Source organism: Nannospalax galili, unplaced genomic scaffold (assembly GCF_000622305.1).
Source record: "Nannospalax galili isolate Female #2095 unplaced genomic scaffold, S.galili_v1.0 scaffold429, whole genome shotgun sequence".
Classification (NCBI taxonomy): domain Eukaryota; kingdom Metazoa; phylum Chordata; class Mammalia; order Rodentia; family Spalacidae; genus Nannospalax; species Nannospalax galili.
In genome coordinates, this window is record NW_008360330.1 from 6,394,984 (window position 1) to 6,418,788 (window position 23,805).

A 23,805-nucleotide genomic window follows, 5' to 3' on the forward strand; every position below is an offset into this window, starting at 1 on the left:
AGTGCCAGATTGGGACTACTGAGACATCCAGCCTCGTGGACTAAGCGACGCGACTATGGATTCTCAGCCTCTCCAGTGTGGTGCAGCCATTGTTGGACTACTCAGACTCTATCCTGTGAGCTAAGCTGATAAATCTCTATACATATATATTCATTCTACCAGTTATGTTTCTTTGGAAAATCCTAATACAGCATGTGAATTTCTTCTGTTGCTTATGATTCTGATATGAGAAGTACGTTGAAGTATGCTTCTGTTTGTACTATCGGGGTGCCTAGTTCCTTTCTTTATTGGTTATGTAAAGCTGGTTGGTACAGGGTTCAGGTTCTCCCAGGGTTAATTTGGAGGGAATTGATGACTTCAGTTCAGCTATTCAGGAGTACCCACAGAAGCCCAATTCAGGTTCCAGTCAGGTACACTCAGGCTTCCTTCACCACATGAGGGAGGCCAGAACTCAGCACTCTCTAGTGGTCTGCTGAAATCACAGCTGCTACACCATGGAGGTTGAAACCCATCCTCAGGCTGTCTGCTTGGATCTCAGCCTTAGCCTACCAAAGCCAGATCCGCCCTGGGGCCTTGGGAGGGGCCTCATGAAATCCCAGGTAGGAGGGTGGGTATGGTGCAATTAGCCACGTGGAGGCAGGATGGGGGTTCTCAAGCAGTCACCTAAGTTCTCAGGTCCTCTGCCAGAGGAGGCCAGAGGGCAGCGAGAACTCAGCATTCTCTGGTAGTCTGCTGAAATCAGAGCCACTACAATGATGGAGGTTGAAACCCACCCTCTCAGGCTGTCTAGTAGTCTAAGTTTTAATTCTTTTTTTTTTTCGGATGGATCATATGATTTTTTTTTTAACTTTTACAAAAACTTTATTAAGAATTCCATACATGCATATAAGGTGCTTTGATCAAATCCATGGCCACTCCCTCCCCTCCAACATTCCCCCCTCTGAAGAGGTAACCTTAAAAATCTTTTAAGGATTAGATACAAACTCCAAAATACTTTTGACATTTTGACATTTTTGGCCTTTAGAACAAAGTGTGTTGCTAACAGACCCAAGGACATTCTGACTTTTAGCCCAGAAACTGGCTACATTTCTTTGGGGTCTTTTTACCCTAACTGCCTAGAGCACACATACTACCTTCTCACTTCCAATATAAGACACTGAATGCCCGGGATTACTACATCCCCAGTCACATTACTCACACTACGGAAAACTCCCAGGGCTGTGCTTGCAATCTCCCTCTTTCCTCTATTCAAGAGAGATGGGTGCAGCGTGAACAAAATGCTACATGAATATAGTCATGGTTCCAGGCAATGTCTGCACCACACCTCTTCACCCCAGTTACCAAGGCCCCTTGACCCTCCCAGCATTCTTTAGCTCTTGACCTAATTACCAAGAAAGGACAGTTTCCTTTCCCATCATTAGTGACCACATGCCCATTTCTGCAAACTATTTTGGAAACTTTAGTCAAAAAACAGTCAGCTAAGAAAAATTAAGGAGATTTATTTTTTTTTATAACCAGACAATTGATTTGAATAAGGCACATTCAACATCGATATGGAAATAAATGGAAAAATCAATTGTGATGACCAGTCACGATGATGTCAGCTAAGAAAAATTAAGGAGATTTATTTTTTTTTATAACCAGACAATTGATTTGAATAAGGCACATTCAACATCGATATGGAAATAAATGGAAAAATCAATTGTGATGACCAGTCACGATGATGTGAGATAGAAGGAAAACACCAAGGAATCAGCCATCAACACTGTCAAAGCCTAGTCATTCCTTTAAGTACACAAAGGCAAAAATCAATGGGCTTCGAGCATCTTGGCTAAATATGGCTAGTGAAAATTATCTTGCTGAATTATTTTTTTTCACAGGCTGCATTTGTCTGTCATCCTAACATCAATGCTGACCATGCTTCCTGACTTTAACAAGTGAGAGTATAAATAACAAGTGAGAGAGACAAAGCCACATCAGCAACCAGCTGTTAAACTGGGCCATAAGCTGAGGGGAAGGCACGAGGGTACTGAGCCTCACTGACTTGTAGGTTTGGGGGCTTCCAGATGAAGTTTATTAAAAATTATTTTAAATTTTAAAAATAAAAACAGTTATCCTTGACACCTTCAGTGATACGGAACTCCCTGGAACTTCGATGCCAATCTCTGAAAACTAACTAAAAAAACATAAATTTTACTTGAAAGGGAAAAATCCAAGTCCAAAGTCAGTTTCTAATTTCCCTGATTGCTTCTGGAACTCCAGTATTACTCAAGAAGTGATTTCCATTAATACATAATATAGTAAAAGCTGTTCTCTGTTATTAAACTGTGAAGTTCAGGTATTGGATTTAGTATCATGGATCCACAGATCATTTTTCTAAGTCATGCAAATTATCACAAATAATGAAAGATAAACTATTAGATCACACACACACACACAAAAAAAAAAAACCCTGAAAATTTGAAAAATATAAAAAACAAATGGGCTAGAAATTAAGTACATTAGAAAATAGAGTTCAATTATTTGTACATTTTTAAATATAGTAGTTTTTTCAAAAACAATTACAATAAGCCAGGTATGGTGACATACTCCTATAATCCCATCACGTAGGATGCTAAGGCTTGAGAATTATTAGCTCAAGGCTAGGCTGGGCTGTGTAGAGACCCTATCTCAGAAACAGAAAAAAAGAATATTTGATTCTGATCCCAAAGCTAATAATCCTTTTAAAATGATTTTTGAGCAGTCTGGGGATGTAGCTCAATGGTAGGGCACTTGCCTAGCATGTCAAGGCCCTGGGTTCAATCCTTAGTATTGAAAAAAATTAAATTAAAAATTAAATTTAAATAATGGCTTTTGAAATAGTGGACAGAAAACTGACTAGTCTCAGTTGATTGCACTTATATGTGGAAGGAAAGTATATTTAACAAAGGTAAACAGCAAAACAAAATGTTTTTAAAAAGTTGGAAATTTATTATCCTAAATTATGTTGAAAGCAAATAATGTAAAATATATTGAACTGAATGAAGAAATAATTACCTGTTCTACCTGTGATCTGAGTTACTGACAGAGATCAGGTACATGCATATTTTAAACCGGTTCCTTTATAGATCTGAGGTAGCACAGGTCAGCAGACCAACATAACAGCTCTACAAGGCACCTTGGTTTTATATAATGTAATGCTAGCATATAAAATCTAAAAGTAAAAGCTGGATAATCCCAGCCCTCAGGAAAGCTGAGGCAAGAGAACTGCTGTGAGTTCAAGGCCAGTATGGGCTGCAATGTGAGGACCAGGCCAGTCAGGGCTATATGACAAAAGCCTATCTCACAAAACAAACAAAAATCAAGAAATACAGAACAAAATTCAAATATGACATATAAATTTTTCTGCAATTTCCTCTGGTTTGAGGTTGACACTGGTATTACATTCATTATGCTTTAACTCTGTGTTTAGGATCATTTCTCAAATCTATTGCAAAATTCCTTCAAAATCCCATATACATGTTCTTGCACAGATATCCCTGTACTCAAAAAAGAACGCTGAGCTCTGGTCAAAACAAATTTGTATCCTTTCCATGGCAAATATTTTCAGGTAGATCCCTCCCTGTCTTTGTGTATCCCTCCCTGTCTTTTTAAGTATCAATAAAAATCTTCTTAGTGTTTCCTAAAATTCTTCCATGTTTTAATTACATAATTTCTCATAGCAGCAGACAGGCCAAAACTGAGTGGCTTTCTAGTCCATGTCATGGAACAGGCATTTTGTTAGGTCAAGATCATACTTTATACTAGAGTTCTGATTCCAAGAATTCAAATGTCAATCAACAGCCACCATCCCCAGTCTATTTTACAATCATAAAACATAGCCTAACAATTGATATTGGCCATTAAACCACTGAAAATTTACCATGTCTCTTTCCTTTCACTATGTATAACATTCTCTTATATTTCTCCAATTCTTTACCCTAATGGTATTCTGACTAGTTGTCAAGAAATGAACTGCATTATGTAATGTCCTAAACAAAACACAGCAAATACACTGGTAAAGTCCTTCCAATGCTGCTGTGAAATTAGTTATTAAAATCTTTTCTTCTGAAATAGCACTTAAACTCTCATTGTAGACAATTATAAGACTCCACTGAGGGGAGACAGAAACGATGATCAGCAGAATGAACCAGGGCATGAGACACATACCAATAAATGCAGGTTTGTCCTTCCAGAACTCATCTGAAGGTCTGTATCTTTTCATACCTACATTTCATCTTCCTACTCAAGAAAGTTTTAATGCTTTCATTTTCTTTTCTATTGATTTCCTTTCTAAGAGGTGCTTTCACTCAATCAATGGTTTTCAAACTTCTTCATCAATGAAACTCTCTGTTCTAATGAAATCTTACAGAGAACTCCAAAATATAATCAAAATCAGAAGTTTTCTTGTACAAAGGGGAGGATGTTGGGAGGCTAGGCACAGTTTGAAAATCATGGTTCTACATCACTCAAGAGAGCTAAACCAAAGATACAGCCAACTGGGGTTTCTTCATTTCTGATGGTTACAATTTCCACATTGATTCCAATACTTCAGAACATCTTTGAACATAGATGTTTTTACCTCAGCTCATTAACGGAATAAAGGCATAGTGCCTTATATGCTCTAAGTTTTTAGACAAGGATTTGGTGAGCTGAACTCTAATTTCTTGTTTTCATACTATTCAAAAGTGCAAATATGTGTAAGACATAACTCTACAACTACACTGTCAAAGTCTTAAAAATACTATGTGATAGAAAAGATTTCTAAAAATCACCATTAATTTACAATTATAACTACTTCAAGTCCAAACACTATCCAAAGGCTCTTTATGTTCCCCTCAAGACAACAATCACTCTGGTTTCTCTGAGAAGTATATCTTCCTGTGCAACAATTCTGCTACGTAAATTCTTCACTTTTATGTATCATGCTGTATTTTAAGCCCGATTTGCTTGAAAAGGCAAAGAAAAAATGTCAGGTCAATTGTCAGCTCATTGAAGTTTAGATTAGAAAGATTTTACAAAATGTAAAAAAAAAAAAAAATGAAAGCTTCTTTTCTGAAACAAGTTTGTGTGTCTTTCCGGATGGTTCCTCTCATTTGTCAACCTCTGTCCAAAGGAACTGGAGTCTTCGTAAGCAGGCCTGCAGGCCTTCTATAACCAACTTGCCTAGCTTTATAAAAGGCACCCTTGCTCTTCTATGTTCTGGACTGGCTGGACGGGCAGCACCAGGTGTGAAATTCGGCTCCACAGCCCACTCAGCTTGTCTGAGTCCATGCGGCTAAAGGAGTTAGGTGTATCAGAGTTGGTAAACTTGGCCCAGAGTAAATCTCTCACTTTTTCTTCAGTTTCCCTGGGGCCAACATTTGCTTCTAATGTTTCGTCCTCCAGCATGACCGTCAGGACAAGAGCCACATCTTTAAAGGCGGCATTCTCATGATCACAATACTTGTAGAAGATCAAAGTGGAGCCTGCAGGGAGGGATTCAAAGTGGTGTACTACGGCAGCCTTGTGGCCATTCTCAAATCCAGAGCTGAGCTCCAAGTCAACCCACAGCTTCACTGTGTCACTGTCTTGCAAGGCTCTTTCAGCCCCATTGATGGAGATAGCAGTCGCTTTCTGGGAAGAGGTGTAGGCATTGGCAACATGGTGGCTCAGGCACTTCAGGGTCTCCCTTCCCTCTCGAGCTGCTGTAAAGATGATGGTGGCTGGCTCGGTAGGGTTTGAAACATTGAGGTGCTTCTGGAGAAACTTACGTCCTCGCTGCCATAGGAAAGAACTCTGACCTGGAAATGTATCCTTCAACTGGCCAAAATGAGCCAGGAAGGCCTCCAAGGCTGGATTTTTGGGTACTTGCTGGGCTGGAGAGGAATAGTAGCTGTGAACAGAACTTAGCACAAGAATTACAACCAGGCAGGAGAGAAGTATGGAACCTGCCAAAGAAAAAAGTAACAGACAATGAGAAGGAATGTGAGTCAGAACCAAAGCTTGAGGTGAACTGAAACAAGGAAGGGATTCCTTTCTGGTTTTACTGGCAATGCTAAGTTCCTTTTGCCTAAATCTTTTATACTGTCACACTTAAAAGCCTACTAAAACTTGGACATAGTGGCAGCATTTGAGATGCTGAGGCAGGAGGATTGCCATGCTCTATGTAACAAGACCTTGTCTCCAAAACAAAACAAAACAAAAAGTCTAACAGAATTACCTTCTCTTTGATCTCAGACTATTTGAAGACACAGCATCTCTATCAAAAAGGAAAAGCTGTTTCTGTATTTTGTTGTTGTTATACTCAGTGATGCTTTTAGAAGAGAGCTATGAAGATGTTCTCCCACTTTCTCAAAGTATATACTACCAATAGCAGATCACTTTCTTTTGCGTCAAAGCTTAAAAATGAGACAGGCATGGTGGGACAAGCTTATATATCTCAGCACTCAAGAGGCTAAGACAGGAAGGTTGCAATGTCTGGGCTACATAGTGAGATTCTCTTTCAATAATAAGGAAAAAAAATAGTAAAAACACAATTTGAAAAGTTAGTAGCCTTTAACTGAAAAGCTTTTAAGACATTTTTAGAGGCTGAGACAGAAATACTGCCATGCATTTTAGGTTGGCCTGGGCTGCACAGTAAGTATCAGGACCAGTCAGGGCCCTAAAGTAAGGCCCTGCCTCAACGCAACAAAAGGAAGCTTTAGTTTCTTGTTTTCTATGAAAAGGTTTTTCACTGGAGGCAGCCTAGTGATAGTTCACTTGCCTAGCAGGCAGAAGGTGCTAAATTCAATCCCCAGTGTGTATGTGTGTGGCGGGGGGCACACCCCTCTTCCTACTATGAAAATTTGTTTTGTTAAGCAAAGAAAATATTATACAGTAGCCCTAGAAGAAAAAACTAAAACGTTATTGCTCTATTTTATTCTATTTATCAAACATTTATATATATTAAAGTTAAAACTGCTTAAATATAATAATCACTTTTTAGGCATTTTCCTCAAGGAGCTGTGAATGCAAATGAACTGCAATGAAATCAGCTTGTTCTCACCGTAGCTCCATAAACTCTTTTTGTTAGTCTTTCTCGTTGTATCCTGTGCAACTTCTTTGTTTTCTTTCACTGTTTCTGTTTCCTCTTCATGGCTTCCAACATCTAGTATAAAAGGACAGTGCTATTTTTAGACAGAACACTTTAAGTGTGGATAATATCTTTTATTCCTTACCAAATTACATGACAGTATGTCTATACTTTGCAGATTTTCCTTTTATACAAATCAAGATCACAGATTCATTCATTTTACCTTACTAGGCTCTTTCCCACACATATACTGCATTTTTAAATACCATATTTTTCTACTCACAGTGACCTGTACAATGGTGAAATTGTAATGGTAGATAATAGTGTATCCAATCACATTCATTCATTGGTTCACTTATTCATTCACTCACTCAACAAATACTCAGAGTTGTTTCATTGTATTCAGTGCCAGAGAAATACAATGTAAGAAGGGACCTAAGTACTTCCCTATGCAGGATTCTGATGAAAATAGATGAAACATATGTTTGACATCAATTAATGATTTGATAGCTCTTAGTCAAGTATCTGATGAACACAATGTCTTTGTACCAGCAAATGGGTATCTCAGACCAACCATTCAGAGTAATTACAAAATAGGAATCTTCATATATAATCAGGGCTGGGCATAATGGTACACGGATATAATCCCAGCAGCATTCATTCAGGAGGATCATCATGAGTTTGAGGCCAGCATGGGCTATGAAGTGAGAATTTATGCCAAAACAATAGCAACAACAAAAACCACCCAACCAGACACACACACACACACACATAATACACACAAAACCTAAACAAACAATGTTGTTAAAAATCTAGTTGGTAGCAACTTAATGTAGCGGAAACTTCACTCTAGCAACCTAGAACTCTGAATGACCTTGGGAAAGACCCAAAGGTCTCTGTGTTCTCAGGACAACACAAAGAAGGGAAGCAGCAGCGCAGAAGGTCTCTTACCTGATACAGGCAGTCGTCTCCTCAGGAAATCCTGGCTCTCTGGGCCTGCACTGGGATGACTAGGACTCTGGGCATCTGTAGAATCTGTAGCATGTGGACCCTGAAAAGCTCCAGATCTGTCCCCTGCTCCCTCAGGGAGGGTTGCAGGGCTGCTCCCCAAGTGTGCATCCGCAGTTCCTACTTCGTCACCAGGAGAGCATTCAGGATCTGGATCCAAGGCTTCTTCATGCAGAGGTTCTGAAGGGCGGGGGTACCCTTGTTCTCCATCTTGAAAACTAGGGCTGTTCTCAGGCTCTGTTTCATCCTTTTGATATTTTTCAAACTCTATTTCCTCTGAACCTTCTGACTTAGCACCTGTGTCTGCACTTTCCGAACCTTCTGCCCCTACCTGTTGGTGGTCTTCCTTAAGATCGGATGCAAGGTATGGGGTCTTTGCTTCTTCAGTATTACTTTCTGTGATTCTGGCATCCTGTGCCTGAGAATTTATTGATGGATCGTTTTCCAAATCCTTTTGAGAGTCTAGTGAGATAAAAATTTGCAAGTTTTATTTTAAAAGTTTTCCCCAAAATTTTGTGCCTTATCAAGATCCTCAATTAATGATATTTACAGCCAGGTGTGGTGGCACATGCTTTTAATCCCAGCAGGCAGATAGATCTCTGTGAGTTCGAGGCCAGTGGTCTACATAGTAAGTTCTAGGCCAGATGGTGTTACAGGGAGACCTTGTCTCAAAAAGACCCCTCCAAAAAAAAAAATTAATGATATTTATATATAGTATTTCATGGTTTACAAGGCACTTTTCTTAATCATTAATTTTCTTGGATCCCACTAAGAGTTAAAATAAGTTGACCATACCAATAAAGCTAATCACTAATACTAATGTAAAACTATTGTGAATGATAAAGTCAGTTTTTGGTTATACATGGCCAAAAATATTAGAAATTCTAAAAAGTATACTTTTTTCAAAAACATAATCATAACACTCCTATCATACTTAAAACTGAATAATAATTTCTTAGTATCATCAAATATCTGGCGTTCACATTTCACTTATTATCTAATAAAATTTGAGATCTACATCTCCAGCCATAAATACTCCTTTTCAAAAATTCTATTACAATTATTATGCATGTGTATATGAGTGCAGGCACTTGTGTGGAGGTCAGAGGACGATTTTCAGGAGTCAGGGTTCCTGGAATCAAACTCAGGTTGTCAGGCTTATGTGGCAAGGACTTCTACCCTCTGAGTCATCTAGCCAGCCCTCCTAAACGTTTCTTTCTTCCTTTTCTTTTTTTTTTTGACAGGGTATCCCTAGTCCCAGGCAGCCTGGAAGTCACTATGTGGACCAGGCTGGCCTCAACCTCACAGAGATCCACCTGCCTCTGCCTCCCGAGGGCTGGGTTTAAAGGCACATGCCACCATGCCCAGCCCCTGAATGTTTCTTAAGAGGCTGGTTTATTCAAAACCAATAGGGACACACATACACACACACACACACACACACACACACACACACACACAGAACTACTAAACTTGTTAATTTTAACATCACCCAAACAGGGAACTGCAGACACCATTAACTCTCTAGTACAATGCAAACAGAAGTACACTATCCCACCTATGAAATATTGTCCACAAATGAACACAAATCTGATTCAGTTTCTAGGGCTAACTACCAGTTTCTAAGAAATACAAGGATAGAGATACACAATGAATTATGTCTCACGAATGCAATTGGGGCAGGAGAGATGGCTCAGTGGTTAAGAGTGCTTGCTACTCTTGCAGAAGACTGGAGTTTGGATCCCAGCACCCACAACTCCAGCTCCAGGGGATCTGATGCCCTCTTTTGGTCTCCACAGATACGTGCACATTCTCTCTCTCTCTATCTCTCTCTCTATCTCTCTCTCTCTCTCTCTCTCTCTCTCTCACACACACACACACACACACACACAAGTTTTGACGCCACACACACATACACACATACATACACATATATATATATATACGCACAGACAGACACACACACACACATGCGCGCTCTCTCTCTCTCTCTCTCTCTCTCTCTCTCTCTCTCTCTCTCTCTCTCTCTCTCTCTCTCTCTCTCTCTCTCTCACACACACACACACACACACACTTCTGGTCTCCACAGACACATGCACATACATACATACATACATATACATATACACACACAGACGCAGACACACACACATACCCTCTTCTGTTCTCTACAGACGCATGTATACACACACATAGACAGACATACACAAAAAATAAAAAATTTTAAATAAATCTTTAAAAAATGTAATCAGGCCCCATGTGGTAGAACACACCTGCAATCTCAGGACTGAAGAGGCAGAGGCAGGACTGTAAGTTCAAGGCCAGCCTGAACTACACAGTAAGACCCTGCCTCAAAAAATTCAAAGGAGGGGCATACAACCAGCTATCCATAACTGCAGTACCAGGGAATCCAACACCCTCTTCTGGCCTCTGCAAGCAATGCACATACTTAGTACACTTAGATATATGAAAGCAATACTCATACACATAAAATAAAAATAAATCAAAGAAATATGAATGCTGGATATTTGATAATAGTAATAAATTAGTATTGATCTTTTTAAGTGTGATGAGGTACTTTGTTTTCTAAAAGAGTATTCTCTAGAGAGGTAAGAGGAAAGAGAAGGAGCAGAGCAATAGATGAGGAAGTATGAGCTGTATGCTGCCAGCAGACGAAGCTGGTTAATGGGTACATCATCTACTTTTGTGTATGCTTGAAACATTCTGCAATAAAGCTCTAAAAGAAGAGCAACTGGAAGACCTATCGATAAAATGCAGTATGTGGCAACTGTAAAGAAAAAACCCCGACTATGAAAAAAATAAGTGAAATGTGAACACTGATAAGATATGTGGTGTTAAGACAACATGATTTTGATGGTGGTGCATGCTTATATTCTCAGCACTCAGGAGGCAGAGGCAGGCGGATCTCTGAGTTCAAGGACCACCTGGTCTACAAGGTGAGTTCTAGGTCAGCTGTGGCTACAGGGAAACCCTGTTCCAAAAAGGCCAAAAAAAAAAAAAGAAAAAAAAAAAAAGACAACAACATGATTTCTGAGGTGTGATACTTTGGCTGTTTATATTTGTTTTGTTTGTTGAGGCAGGCTCACATAAACCTCAGGTTGGCCTCAAACTTGGTAGATAGCCAGTCCTCCTGCTTGTACCTCAAAAGTGCAGTGCACCACCATTTCTGCCCCCAACCCTTTTTTTTGGAAGGGGCATCACTACTGATGAAACCCAGGGCTTCAAGCTTGCTAGACAACCACTGAGCTACAACCTGGGCCCTTATGTTCTTAAAAATAATCCTTTTTACAAAAAGATCCACCTTTAAGAAACAAAATGTTTACAAATAAAATAATGTTTTGTATTTATATAATAATCCAGGGCAGGCAACAAAATCAGTATTGCGTTGGTAACAGCTGAAGTTGGATGTTGGGTCCAGGGGGGTTCGTTATGCTGTTCTACTTTTATGCATTTAAAAACTTCCTTAGTGAAAATTTTAAAGAAGGGCTGGCAAGATGCTCAGCAGGCAATGGCGTTGTCACCAAGCCCAACAACCTGAGATCGATCCCTGAGACCCACATGGTGGAAGGAGAGAACTAATTCCTGCAAGCTGTCCTCTGACCTTCAAAGGCCTGCTGTAGCACATGCACCCATACACAAACAAAAGCAAATAAAATGTAAAAGAAGAAAAAAAATTGAAGATTGTCCTTCCTCTTCTGAAAAACCTATTTTATTTTGTCTATCATATATATATACACCTAGAAGCAGGATGAAGACTTCAATTTTCACTTCATGAAAATTCTCCTCTAAATGTAGCATATCACAGACTTTCCTTTAATAAACAGAACTCTTAAGTCTGGCTTGGTGGTACATGCCTTTAATCCCAGCACTCTGGAGGAATCTCTGTGAGATTCAGGCCAGGCTGGTCTATACAGGGAGTTCCAGGTCATCTAGGGCTTCAGGGAGATCTTATCTCCAAAAACTAAAAACACACAAAACCTTGAGGTTTTTGTAGTCATTGGATAGTCTTTCTTAACACAGCCCTGGTTTCCTACAGCACACACTTGAGTGCAGAACAAACTGGTCTTACCCTGTGCAGGATCCCTAAGGCCACTGTCCGTCATGTTTATGCTCTAACTCTTCAGAGACTGGGCTACCTTTTCAGTGTCTGGTTTTCCTTGTGAAGTTATCTTGTTTTCTTCTCCAAAATCCCAAAAGGCTCATGCTTCCCAAGGAAACAGGAAGCAAGGCATATATACAGTGACTAAAATAAAATGGAAAAAAAATTAAATGAATTTTTATCCATTCCAGGGTAAAACACCAATTTCACCTTTTTTAAAAGATAAAAATCTCTGTAGTCTGAGTTATTTCTGACACCTTCTTAAGAAAATTTACTTTCTGGTTTTCATCAGTACCACATCCCAATCCCAGACCACAAAGATTAAAAGGTTTCAGACTTTTAACCTTGTATAGATGCCACAATCTCCTAATACATTCTAGTATAGTCACAAGAGTGTGAAAAGTAACACCAAGTGACCAGAATCTCAACGAGAAGAGCTTTGAATTGAAATATAAAACTCTTCTATAAATAGACCAGAGGCAGTCCCTGCAAACTGATGCTGTCATTTCTGTCCCATGTTATTCTCTCACAGCATGCTAATCAGAAGCATTCACTTATGAACAAGTAACTCAGAAGCTGCCTGCAAACTACAAACTGCCTTAAGATGCTGGCAAGCACACATCTGCAATTTCATCACTGTTTTCTTAGTGAAATATGAGGACACAGAACCATTTATACAATGTCTTTTGTGATGTTCAGAGAACAATTATTATAAGCTTTACTCAAAAGGAACAAAATAGGATCTGTAGTGATGGTTCAGTAGTTAAGAACAATGTACTGCTATTCCAAAGAACCTGAGTTCGGTTCTCAGTGCCCAGGTTGGGCAGCTCGCAACTTCCTGTAACTCCAGCTCCAGGGGAGCTGATATCTCTGACCTCCTTGAGCACCTGCACTCACATACACATATCACCCACCCCGCCCCCGCCAACAAAACATATATACATATGTTTTAAGAGCAAAGTCAGGGACAATTGTTGGGCTGTAAAACCCACGTACTTTTATAGTTAAGTCTTACTGTCAAATACAAATTGTTGTTACTGACATTCAATAGCTGTAAAAATGAGATTAAAGGTTAAGTTACTGACATTCAATAGCTGTAAAAATGAGGTTAAAGATTGCTATAAGGATTAAATGCAAAAACATATGTGAAAGTGCTTTGTAAAATGTACAGTTTTTGGTAGTCTATTTGAGAGGCTTATCAACTAGCTTTCTTTGCATTTTTTCTCCCCACAGTACTTTTGGTTTTTTTTTTTTTTTTTGTTTTTTTGAGATACGGTCTCCTTGTAGCCCCAGCTGGAACTCACTATGTAGACCAGACTGGTTTGTGAGGCTTTTCAACTAGTCTTTTTTTCGTTTTTTCTCCCCCCAGTTCTTTTGGTTTTTTTTTTTTTTTTGGTCTTTTTGAGATACGGTCTCCTTGTAGCCCCAGCTGGAACTCACTATGTAGGCCAAGCTAGCTTCAAATTCACAGAGATCCACTTGCCTCTGCCTCTGGAATGCTGGGAGTAAAGGCGAGCGCCCGGCTCCACAGTACTTTTGTAAGCTAAAACTTTTCAACATTATAATCCTAAATATCTAGCATAGTGCCTTAGGCACTATGTATAGTAAAAATTTCACTTACTGTTTGAAAAGCTTATTAAGAAAATTGAGGGGATGGCAAGATGGCTCAATGGGTAAAAGCACTTGCTTCTAAAACTTGACAACCTGAGTTTGATCCTCGGAACCCTCACAGTTGAAGAAAAGAGACCCGTGTAGGCTATTCGCTGACTTCCACATGTGCACTGCAGCACATGCATACACACACACACACTCACTGACACACACAAGTAAATGCAAAAAAAAAAAATTGTTTAAAGAAAAAAATCAATGCATGTGGCATATACCTGGAAGGGACAGAAGCCTAAGAACAGGGTCTTCTGCTGGTGTGAACACTTAGGATGTCTCAGATTTGAATGGTTCCTTGTCATCCCTTTTTTCTTCTTTAAGCTCTTAGATTTGGAACTTCAACTTTTTTCTATGTATATGCACAGAGTGCGGGGGATCAAACTCAGGTCTCATGCATGCTAGGCAAATGCCCTACCCCCGAAACAAGGGCTCTCTACAGGGTCCTGGTAGACTTGAAACTCAACTATGTAGTTTAGGCTGGTCTTGAACTTACAGCAATCCTCCTGCCTCTACTTCATGAGTGCTAGGGTCACAGGCATGTGCTATCATGCCCATCTTCCTAGTAATAAACCTAACAGTAGATGTACAATAACTTTGGAAAAAGAGAGATTTTATAATGCATAAATTATACCTCAAAAGCAAAAAAGAATTTATGTAGCTCTTTGGTAAACTTTTTTTTTAAAAACTTAATTTTTAAAAAATTTTATTTGTATGCATGATTGCCTGCATGTAGGTAAGTGTACTGGTATTGTGCAATGCCGGTGGAGGTCAGAAGAGGCTGTCGGATCCCCTGGAACTGGAGTCATGGACAGTTGTTAGCTGCTATGTGGGTGCTGGGATTCAAACCCGGATCTTCTGCAAGAACAACCAGTGTTCTTAACCACTGAGCCATCTCTCCAGTCCCCTCTGGTAGACTTCTATAGCATGTATGAGGCTCTAGATTTAATCACTAGCACATTCTAAAAAAATGACTCCATTTACAGAAATTCTAGAATAAGTAAATGATTAAGGTCTAGTGATAGGAAATAAATTAGTGACTTGGGAGGCAGAGGCAGGCAGATCTCTGTGAGTTCAAGGCCAGCCTGGTCTCTACAGTGAAATAAACTTGATCTTAGCCAAAGGCCGAGAAGCAATTAAATAAAATAAATAAATATAACACTTATATGCATCAAATAAATAAATAGATAAATAAATAAATGAGAGAGAGAGAGAGAGAGAGAGAGAGAGAGAGAGAGAGAGAGAGAAATTAGTGATTCCTAGAGAAAGAAAGGAGCATGGACTAGAAAACAGCATAAGGGAAACTGGGGTGATAACTATGTTCCATTTGTCATCAAACTTTAAGTCTGTGCATTGAATGAATGTACGTTATTCTTAACAAACTTTATCACAAACAAGTAGCATGTCCTCAAATATTTAATTATGTTGGAGTAAAAAAGAAGCAAAGGACCCATCTCATGTATTTCTCTATTTCTCTAAACACTATATACTTTTCTTATCACAAAGCACACGTCAACCAGCAGCTGCATTCAGACCCTTTGTGACCTATCACCTTTGTACAGAGTTGAAATGGCATTCCCTCAAAGCTCCAAGTGGAGCAAACATGTTTTTGTTCTATTCTCACAAAAAGTCACCATTTGGTTATCTGAGAGATCTGGAAGTAACTGTTTTGAACAGTGGCAACTCTTCTGAACAGTGTCCAGTCCATATTAGGACATACTTTCATTAGGAACCTCACAATGAAAGCACAACAGAAGCTGGGCATGGTGGTGCTGTAATCCTAGGAGGATCATGAGTTCAAGAGCAGCCTGGATTATATGGCAAGCTCCAGGCAAGCTTGAGCTACAGGGGAGACTACATCAAAAACTAAAGTGAGGCCAAAGTGATCAAAACGTAGTTATTGGAGATATTCTGTAACTAGGAAAAACTGACCCTCAGCCTGTCCAAAAAAGATAACTTTGATGGTTTCTTTTTCATGAAGAACAGAGTCATATGTGTTTCAAATAATACAAAGACATTTAATTTAGCCATGTAGTGGTGCACGCCTTTAGTCCTAGCACTAGGGAGGCAGAGGCAGGCAGATTTCTGTAAGTTCGAGGCTAGTCTGGTTTACATCGTGAGTTTCAGGACAGCTGGGACTACAGGGAGGCCCTGTCTCAAAAAGACAAAAAAAAGACATTTAGTTTTAGTGATTCTCTCTTCCAAGTTCAATTGTGAAATGGAATGTTGGTTTTCAGTGACCCATGACTCATTTTTCTACTTAAATAAACAGCCTAATTCTTCTAGAATCTTGTCCACTTTCCTGTAACCCTGAAACCTGAAGAAAATTTTGATCCTTTTATCTTCATCAGGACTTGGAAATGGTTAGAGTTGTAAGATTTATTCCCCACTTACAGAGAATATACTAGATGGAAGGCTTAAATTTTCTGGTAAACGTGGCAAAATGCTAATGTATTTTATTTAGATCTGGATATGTAGGTGGCTTGTTACACATTGCAGTTTTCTCTTTTGATGTTCATTTTTTTTAATGTGTAACAGGAGTAAGGGAGATGGTTTAGTGGGTAAGAACACTTGATGTGTAAACCTGAAGACCAGAGTTTGAATCCCCAGCACTGGGTGGCATAGACATGTGGATCCCAGAAGCCTGCTGGCTAGCCAGCTTAGCCAAATAAGGTGAGCTTCTTCTTCAGTGAAAGACTTCATCTCAAGGGAATAAGGTGGAGCTAGAGGTTGATACCTGACATCTGCCTCTGGCCTCTGCATGCACACACTTGTGCATGCAACACACACACACACACACACACACACACACACAATACCACAAGAAAAAAGGAAAAGATAAGTAACAAAATTAATTTAGGAAAAGTACCAAAAAGAAGGGCCTTTAATGATAACTCTGAGAGCACACACGATGAACTTCCAGTCCAGATGCTTCAACAACAATCACCTACATATTCTGTCACAACCAGCAGAGAAAAGGACAGGATAAAGAAAAGTTGCCTGTAAGGAGAAATTAGGGTGGGCACAGCAGTAGGACCTCATCCATCCTTCACTCCATCCATCAAGTCTCTGGCATGACCAGAGACCAGAGAAAAGAAGGGAGGTTTGGGGAAGACCAGAGAAGGGGAGGGGCTAGGTATCTGAAAACAAAAATATTTAAATGTTTTTTAAAAGGAGAGGGAAATTAATTTTAGGAGCTAAACAGAGCAAAAGGCAATCAGTGATTCCTAGATAGTGTTTTAGATATAAACACCATCCTGACAAATGTACATCAGTAGGGTTCAGTAAGTTAAGGTACTTAAAATTTCTAAACACTCTTTTTTAGTAAACTATTTTAGGCTCTCCAGATAAAAGGAATAGGGATCTTGGGCCCAAGCAATCCTGCTGTTGAGTCAAAGAGCTTCAAGGGTATACATAACAACTATAAAACTTAATATTTATTAAGTGCCATCCTGGTGCCAGCCAGCAAAGCATGTATGAATTAACCCACTTAATCTTTGCAATAGTCTTACAAACTATTAATATCCCTATTATTTTCCAAACCAAAACACAAGGTTAAGAACTTTACTTAAGAACACAAAATTAAGCCAGGCACGGAAGCTCATGCCTTTAAAGCTAGCACTCAGGAGGCAGAGGCGGGCAAATCTCTGAGTTCGAAGTCAGCCTGATCTACACAGTGAGTTCCAGGTCAGCCAGGGCTATATATCAAGACCCTGTCTTTAAAAAAAAAAAAAAGAAAAGGAAAAAGAAAAAGAAAAAGAGAACACACTACTAAGGGCAGAGTGAGGATTTGAAGTCAGGCAGTCTGACTATGGGATCCAGTACTTTATCTAAGGCACTGAAAAAAGCTTATGGTAAACACATTTTGAAGACCCCCGATCCAAGCCTGGCAGTTTGATCTAGGTTTGAACTGGGACTAGCACACACAGCCTGAGTAAATATACACATATTCTTCAACTTTTCTCAAAATGCTTATTTCAGGGGCTGGAGATGGTTCAGCAGTTAAGAACACTAGTTGTTCTTGCAGAATTCCCAGGTTCGAATCCCAGCACCCACATGGCAGCTAACAACTGTCCATAACTCCAGTCCCAGGGGATCCTACAGCCTCTTCTGACTTCTGCAGGCATTGCAAAACACAGGTACACTTACCTACATGCAGGCAATACACGAATACACGTAAAATAAAAATAATAAAATTTTTAAAATGCTTATTCCAATTTTGTAGAAAGTCTCAGGTAACAGTAAATTATACAGCAATTACGTCTACCACAAGTGAGATATAAATGGACCTCAAGAAAAATGTAACAAGGATTTGCCTTGGGTCATCTGTCCCTCTAGAATCTCAACCTTTGTACCAGAGACCATGTGAGTCACAACTACAGTCACATTTCAGTCCCAAGCCCAGTTTTGTCCTTCATCAGGAGATTGAGTTTGTGATAATCCAGCATCAGGTCCTGAGTCTATTCCTTGTTTTAAAACTAAGACTTTGCCTTCTCCCCTAGTTCTAGTTTCCACTTTGTTGCCCTGAACCTTCCCTCTGTGATGTATGATTGGTACAGTGTGGGCCAGGAATAATCTATGTCACACAGGAAGAAAAGAGACAGTTAAAATGCCCAAGGCCACTTAATAGCATCAGAATTAAATACAAATCCAGGGAGCTGCAAGGCCATTATTTTTCCTCCACAAAAGTTTTCTATGTCCTCAAAATTCCATGGAGACTAAAAGGTAGTCAGAAAAGACTAGAGCCATGAAACAGATATGGCTGTCACCTTACTTTTTCAGACAGCCATGTATGCAGGCTGCCATCCTCTTTGGATGCCAAAGCCTTAGATTTACTTACTTGCTTGGTTGGTTGGGGCTCCTTTCTAGTAACGTAGAGAAAAATCTTATCTCAGTCACCCACATTCCCTAAGTGCCCCTCCTTGGTTGATGAATTTTCCTCCCAGTCTACCCCAACATGTAGTCTGATAGAGAATAATAGGAAGGAGTTATAATGATCACTTTCAAAATGTTACTATTATGTAAAGTAGTATTTTATTAACTCTAACAATATAGAGACTATGGAACACACAACGACAACACTAAATACCCCAGGATCATTTGTTAGAATTTTAGTAACTCATTTTTTTAATAAAAATCCATTACTCACATTAACTGTGAAGTGTTCTAGAATCTACAGTATTTTGAGACATGGGAAGCCATACCTCAAAAACCCTATGCTAAGAAACTACGAATGCTTACAAAATATCCTTCTTTGCTGTTTTAGGAGCTGTATGATTTCTAACAACTTATCATTAAGAGGGGTGATATGTCACATTCAAAGACAAAGCACCTTAATACTGAAATGAGTACTTTTTAAATTCCTTTCTCTGGCTTATATACTCATGTGGTTTATAAAGACAACAGAACCATAGTGAGGAGGGCTGAGACATATTAACTGTCCAACATGCACTGGTGGTAGCACTGAGTTCTCACATGGCTCCAATATTTTTAAGCCAGGTAAATACACTATGGATGCACTGACACAGTTCTCAAAATCCACAGAGTACACTCGCCAAAATCTCCTGAGATGTCATTTATAAGCAGATTCCTGGCTCCTGCAGGCAGTCTAAGGAATCAAAATTTCTACAGACTAAGAAATCTATATTCTATAAAGAATTTCTCCCAGGTACAGCAATTTGAGAAATCCTTTTTATTTTTTGAGAAATCCTTTTTACTTTGACCTATTTAAAGAGTTGGTTAAAACAGAAAAATTTTCTATTTTGCTAATATTTTAAATTTCGCACAAGTATCATGTCCTCAGGGTATAAACATGCTTTTAGTTTTGTTTGTTTTCTGAGACAGGGTCTCCCTGCAGCCTCAGTTACCTGGAAATCCCTATGTAGATGGGGCTGTCCTTACCTCACAGAGATATGCATGCCTCTGCCTCCCAAGTACTTGGATTAAAGGTATACAACACCTCGCATAAACATTCTTGATAAATGAAAAAAAAAAAAAAATGAAGAGGTAGTAACATTGATAATAACAGTCTCCAAAACTAATTTTCATGTTTTAGGAAGAGCTTTAGAATGTGAGGGAGTACTACATTGCAGGTTAAAGACAAACTAGTCTTCACTCAGTTTAGCAGTCCACACAGTTTATTCAGCGATGTAACAGGAGAGTCCCTCCAACCATGATGGACATAAGGCAGGTATGAGTAGATCAGAGTACATTCTTTATACAAACAAAACTTCAGGTTTCACATGTGGAAAGTAGGATTTCTTGCCTATCAACAGCCATTCATTCATTTCCTCACTTTCTCCTCCCTGAAAAGACCCAAGTTTTATCAATGGAAGCAATGTGCTCATCAGGGCAAGGCCAACTCTTCCTCACTCTTGTGTGAGAACCAGTACCTGCTGATGAGGTGCTTTAAAAAAACTGCTGAGACTTTTCAGAAAGATTTTATTCCCAAATAAGACTTGAAGGAAGGCTTCTTGCTCCCTATTTCCAACCTTTGGTTGCAATTGAAATGTCTCATACAACAACAATTATTGTACTCATTGAGGAAACAATCAAAAGGACAAAAAAAAGCAAACATTATATAAGGACCCCAGGGGAGGAAGGACAAGGAACTTGGCTCCTGGATAATATTGTTCTTTGCTACACAAGCACAGGATAACCTAAAATCTTTTATTTTATTTATTTTTATGTGTTTTGCCTACATGTAAGTGCACCATGTGTGTGCAATGCCCATGGAGGCCAGAAGAGGACCTGGAACTGGAGTTACTGATGGTTGTGAGCCACCACGTGGGTGCTGGGAATCAAACCCAGAGCCTCTGCAAGAGCAGCCAGTGCTCTTAACTGCTGAGCCATCTCTCCTGCCCAAATAATCTAGAATCTTAAATGGAATTTTTAAATTGTTCAGTGCCTTCTGAGAATAGCTTCTCCAAGTTGCCTAACTCCAAATCTGAGACCATGGGTGTCCATGAAAAAGAGAAGGCGAGAATATAGTGAACATTCAGCAAGACATTCTTACTTCTAAGACAAAAGCTTCCACTAGACTGTTCATAAATTACATGGAGTTAAGCTTTATCATTTGTCATAAACTTCATAGTACAGCTATTTTTCCATTTCCAGGGGAGGACACTGTTAAGTTCAGTCACCACTAGACAGGACAGTCTTTGGTTATGTAGACAAGTAAGTGTAAACTGGCAGCCTTTGCAACAATTTTGTGTAACCTATGTAGGTGTTGTCAAACAGAATGTGACAGCAACCAGTTACCAATAGTGTAACATCTCTCATAATCACTGGTTAATGTATAAGGAGAAATTTAGAACAATGTAGTATATTAAAATTTATTAGAATAATCTAGAATCCAGCTACAAGGATGCTTTCTCACAAAAGCTACTGCTAGAAAAACAGTTGATGGGGCATACAGCATGGGGCCTCCCCTCCAGGACCACATTATCATATGTCAATACTTAGGCTGTGGCACTTTTCAGGAGGGGTCAGCAAGTTCTAAAACATTTATAGGAATTATATAGTCTGATTCTAGATAAATAGTCTGGCTGGAATACTGACTATATTTATGCTGAACAAAATATGCATAGACACAGAAGCATACCCAACAATTTAAGAAGTTCACAAAATGATAGTCTGGAGGATCCGATTTAGAAATGGAGGGCCTGGGGTTTAGTTCAGTCAGTGGCAGAGTTGCCTAGCATGCACAAGGGACCCCAGCTTCAATTCCCAGCACCTTACCAAAAAAAGAAAAAGAAAAAAAAAAGAAGAAAAATAATGGGAAAGAGAGAACAGAAATGAGTGATTATTCATTTTCCCTGGGCTATTAGCACAAAACTCTCTAAAGCCTCCATGATTTTGACTATTACAGAAGTTACTTGCTTTGGCCAAGTTTTTTGTTTAAGGTTTTATCTGTTCTGGTCAAGATTAATTGCAATGCAGGATTAAAACCAGCTACTCTGGAGTCATGTATCCTTTTTCTAACCAGGGGAGGACCTAGAAGAAATGGATGGCAAGCTTTTTCAAAGGTCCACCTGGTGAGATTTTGAGGTGCCCACTCAAGTGGGAAAGACCAAGGCAGAACAACGCTTCTATTAGCAGGATTATCAGGATAACATTCAGGGCAATAATCAGCTCTGTTAATGCGGTCTAAGAATACTTGGTAACACTCATTTTCGACAAGTTCAGTTTGGTATAACCAATGCCCTAGCTCTAAACTAGGGAACCACTGTTGCCCACAATCAGGGCAATGTGAATTATCGGAGAACATTTGGGCTTAGAAAGACAACACAAAGAGCAAGGAATGTAACAGAAAGAAGCAACAATGGCAAAGAGAGAAAGTGAAATAATCAATCCTGTTCCAGGTTTCGTTTAGCAACTTCTCAGTTCAACCAACATTACTTGAAGAGTGTTAAATTTGGCTTGCATGTCAGTGCAATTCTTCAAGATTTCGTTGTCTATTTTTCACTCAATTATAACTCAAGTCTCTGAACTCAGGGGCCAGTCCAATCTACAATTTTACCAGTCACTTACTAGCAGCACAGATCTCACAATAGCTCCTTCAGTTCCCAGCTTCTCAAGGGAAGACAGGGCTCTAGGCTAACTTGGTTATCTTGTGCAGTAGCTGGTGGTGTCACACAGAGGCACTTGGCTTACTCTGCTTTGTTGTTAAGGTTATTATGCTTGGTGAAACAGAGGAGCTGACGGGTCCAATGAGTCTGTTGTTGGCGCTGGCACTCTTGCCGTTGTAATACACGTACCCAAGTCTTAAGGCCTTGGCACTTCACAGAGATGTAGCGGGGTCAGGAAAACTGGTAGTCTTCTTGAGTGTGGATCCAATGAAGTTAGTCTTAGAAGGACATTAATCTGGAAAAGTAGATGATGTTGAGTTGGCTGGAGGGTCTGGAAATGTGTCACATACCTGTGAATGATAAAACTTCAGACGACTGGGGCTGGAGAGAGGCTCAGTGGTTAAGAACACTAGCTGTTCTTGCAGAAGACCCAGGTTCGAATCCCAGCACCTGCATGGCAGCTAACAACTGTCCATAACTCCAGTTCCAGGGGATCTGACAGCCTCTTCTGTCCTCTGTGGGCATTGTACAACATGGGTGCACTTACCTACATGCAGGCAATACACGCATACACATAAAATAAAAATAAATAAAATATTTTAAAAAAAAACTTGAGATGACTAATACGGGCTTTGCAATTGCTTACAATAATAGAAACACACAGTTGGGAATTATTTGGGTCAGTCAAGGTGTATGACAAGTGTCTCATGGATTTCCCCATGATAATTTAATACAGGTTCAAACCAATTTACCTACTTGGAAGTTATTCTTATGGACACTATGATGGTTTTGAATCATTTAGGATTTATACTAGGATTAGCTTATTTTTTTAGGACATTTCTTTTTTCTACCTTTATTTTGAGATTAAAAATATCTATATACCATGTTTAACCTGTAAAATCTTGTATTTTTTTTCTGTGAAATGGGTGCTATATACAGTATTCCCATAACATGTAGATAACAAAAACTGTGACAACCTTTCCAGCATAGACTCCAATTTAACCAGGAAATATCTTACATTATTAGACAATATTCTTAGTAGCTAACCGTAAGTTAGGAACTTCTCTGAAAGTTGAAAAAGGAACCAATGGGGCAAATCTCATTGTCCATATTTAGCTTTACAGGATGATACACACTGTCAGTTTGAGAAAGTAAGTAAAGCACAATCCTAAGCAACAGAACCAAGATACTCTGGGAAAAAGCATAGTAAACAAACTGGAATTTAGAAATACTACCATCATGTTTACACTTCCTCACGACCCTGAACATTTACAGCCTTGGCTGCACTCAGTGAAACAATTTCCCTTACAGACTCTCAGAATAGCTGTCATTCCTAGATTTTACAATGGTAAGTTGAAAGGCAAATGGCAGAG

The 23,805-nt window shown here is 39.3% G+C and overlaps 2 protein-coding genes across 4 annotated transcripts in view; both read right to left on the bottom strand.

The window, feature by feature from the left end:
• Positions 1–1,483: 1,483 nt before the first annotated feature.
• LOC103728008 (torsin-1A-interacting protein 2) overlaps positions 1,484–23,805 on the bottom strand; it is a 34,364-nt gene continuing 12,042 nt past the window's right edge. For 2 of the 3 annotated variants that reach the window (XM_029560217.1, XM_029560216.1), the window contains exons 2-5: positions 12,171–12,344; positions 8,024–8,542; positions 7,046–7,147; positions 1,484–5,948 (exon numbers count right to left, since the gene is read on the bottom strand). In XM_029560217.1, the coding sequence (XP_029416077.1) occupies positions 5,191–5,948; positions 7,046–7,147; positions 8,024–8,542; positions 12,171–12,204 (1,413 nt within the window). In that variant the 5' untranslated portion in view covers positions 12,205–12,344 and the 3' untranslated portion in view covers positions 1,484–5,190. Of the gene's footprint in view, positions 5,949–7,045; positions 7,148–8,023; positions 8,543–12,170; positions 12,345–22,621; positions 22,731–23,805 lie in introns of those variants that run through there. The other variant, XM_008826144.3, reaches the window with a different exon arrangement.
• LOC103728009 (torsin-1A-interacting protein 2) lies at positions 21,138–22,625 on the bottom strand. The gene has a single exon (XM_017796367.2). It carries the CDS (start codon positions 22,129–22,131, stop codon positions 21,736–21,738), a length of 396 nt encoding a protein of 131 aa, XP_017651856.1. The 5' UTR covers positions 22,132–22,625; the 3' UTR covers positions 21,138–21,735.

What these genes read in the sequence shown, in the direction of transcription:
- LOC103728009 (XM_017796367.2), bottom strand. Translation starts at nt 22,131, where the DNA reads ATGTTCTCCGATAATTCACATTGCCCTGATTGTGGGCAACAGTGGTTC.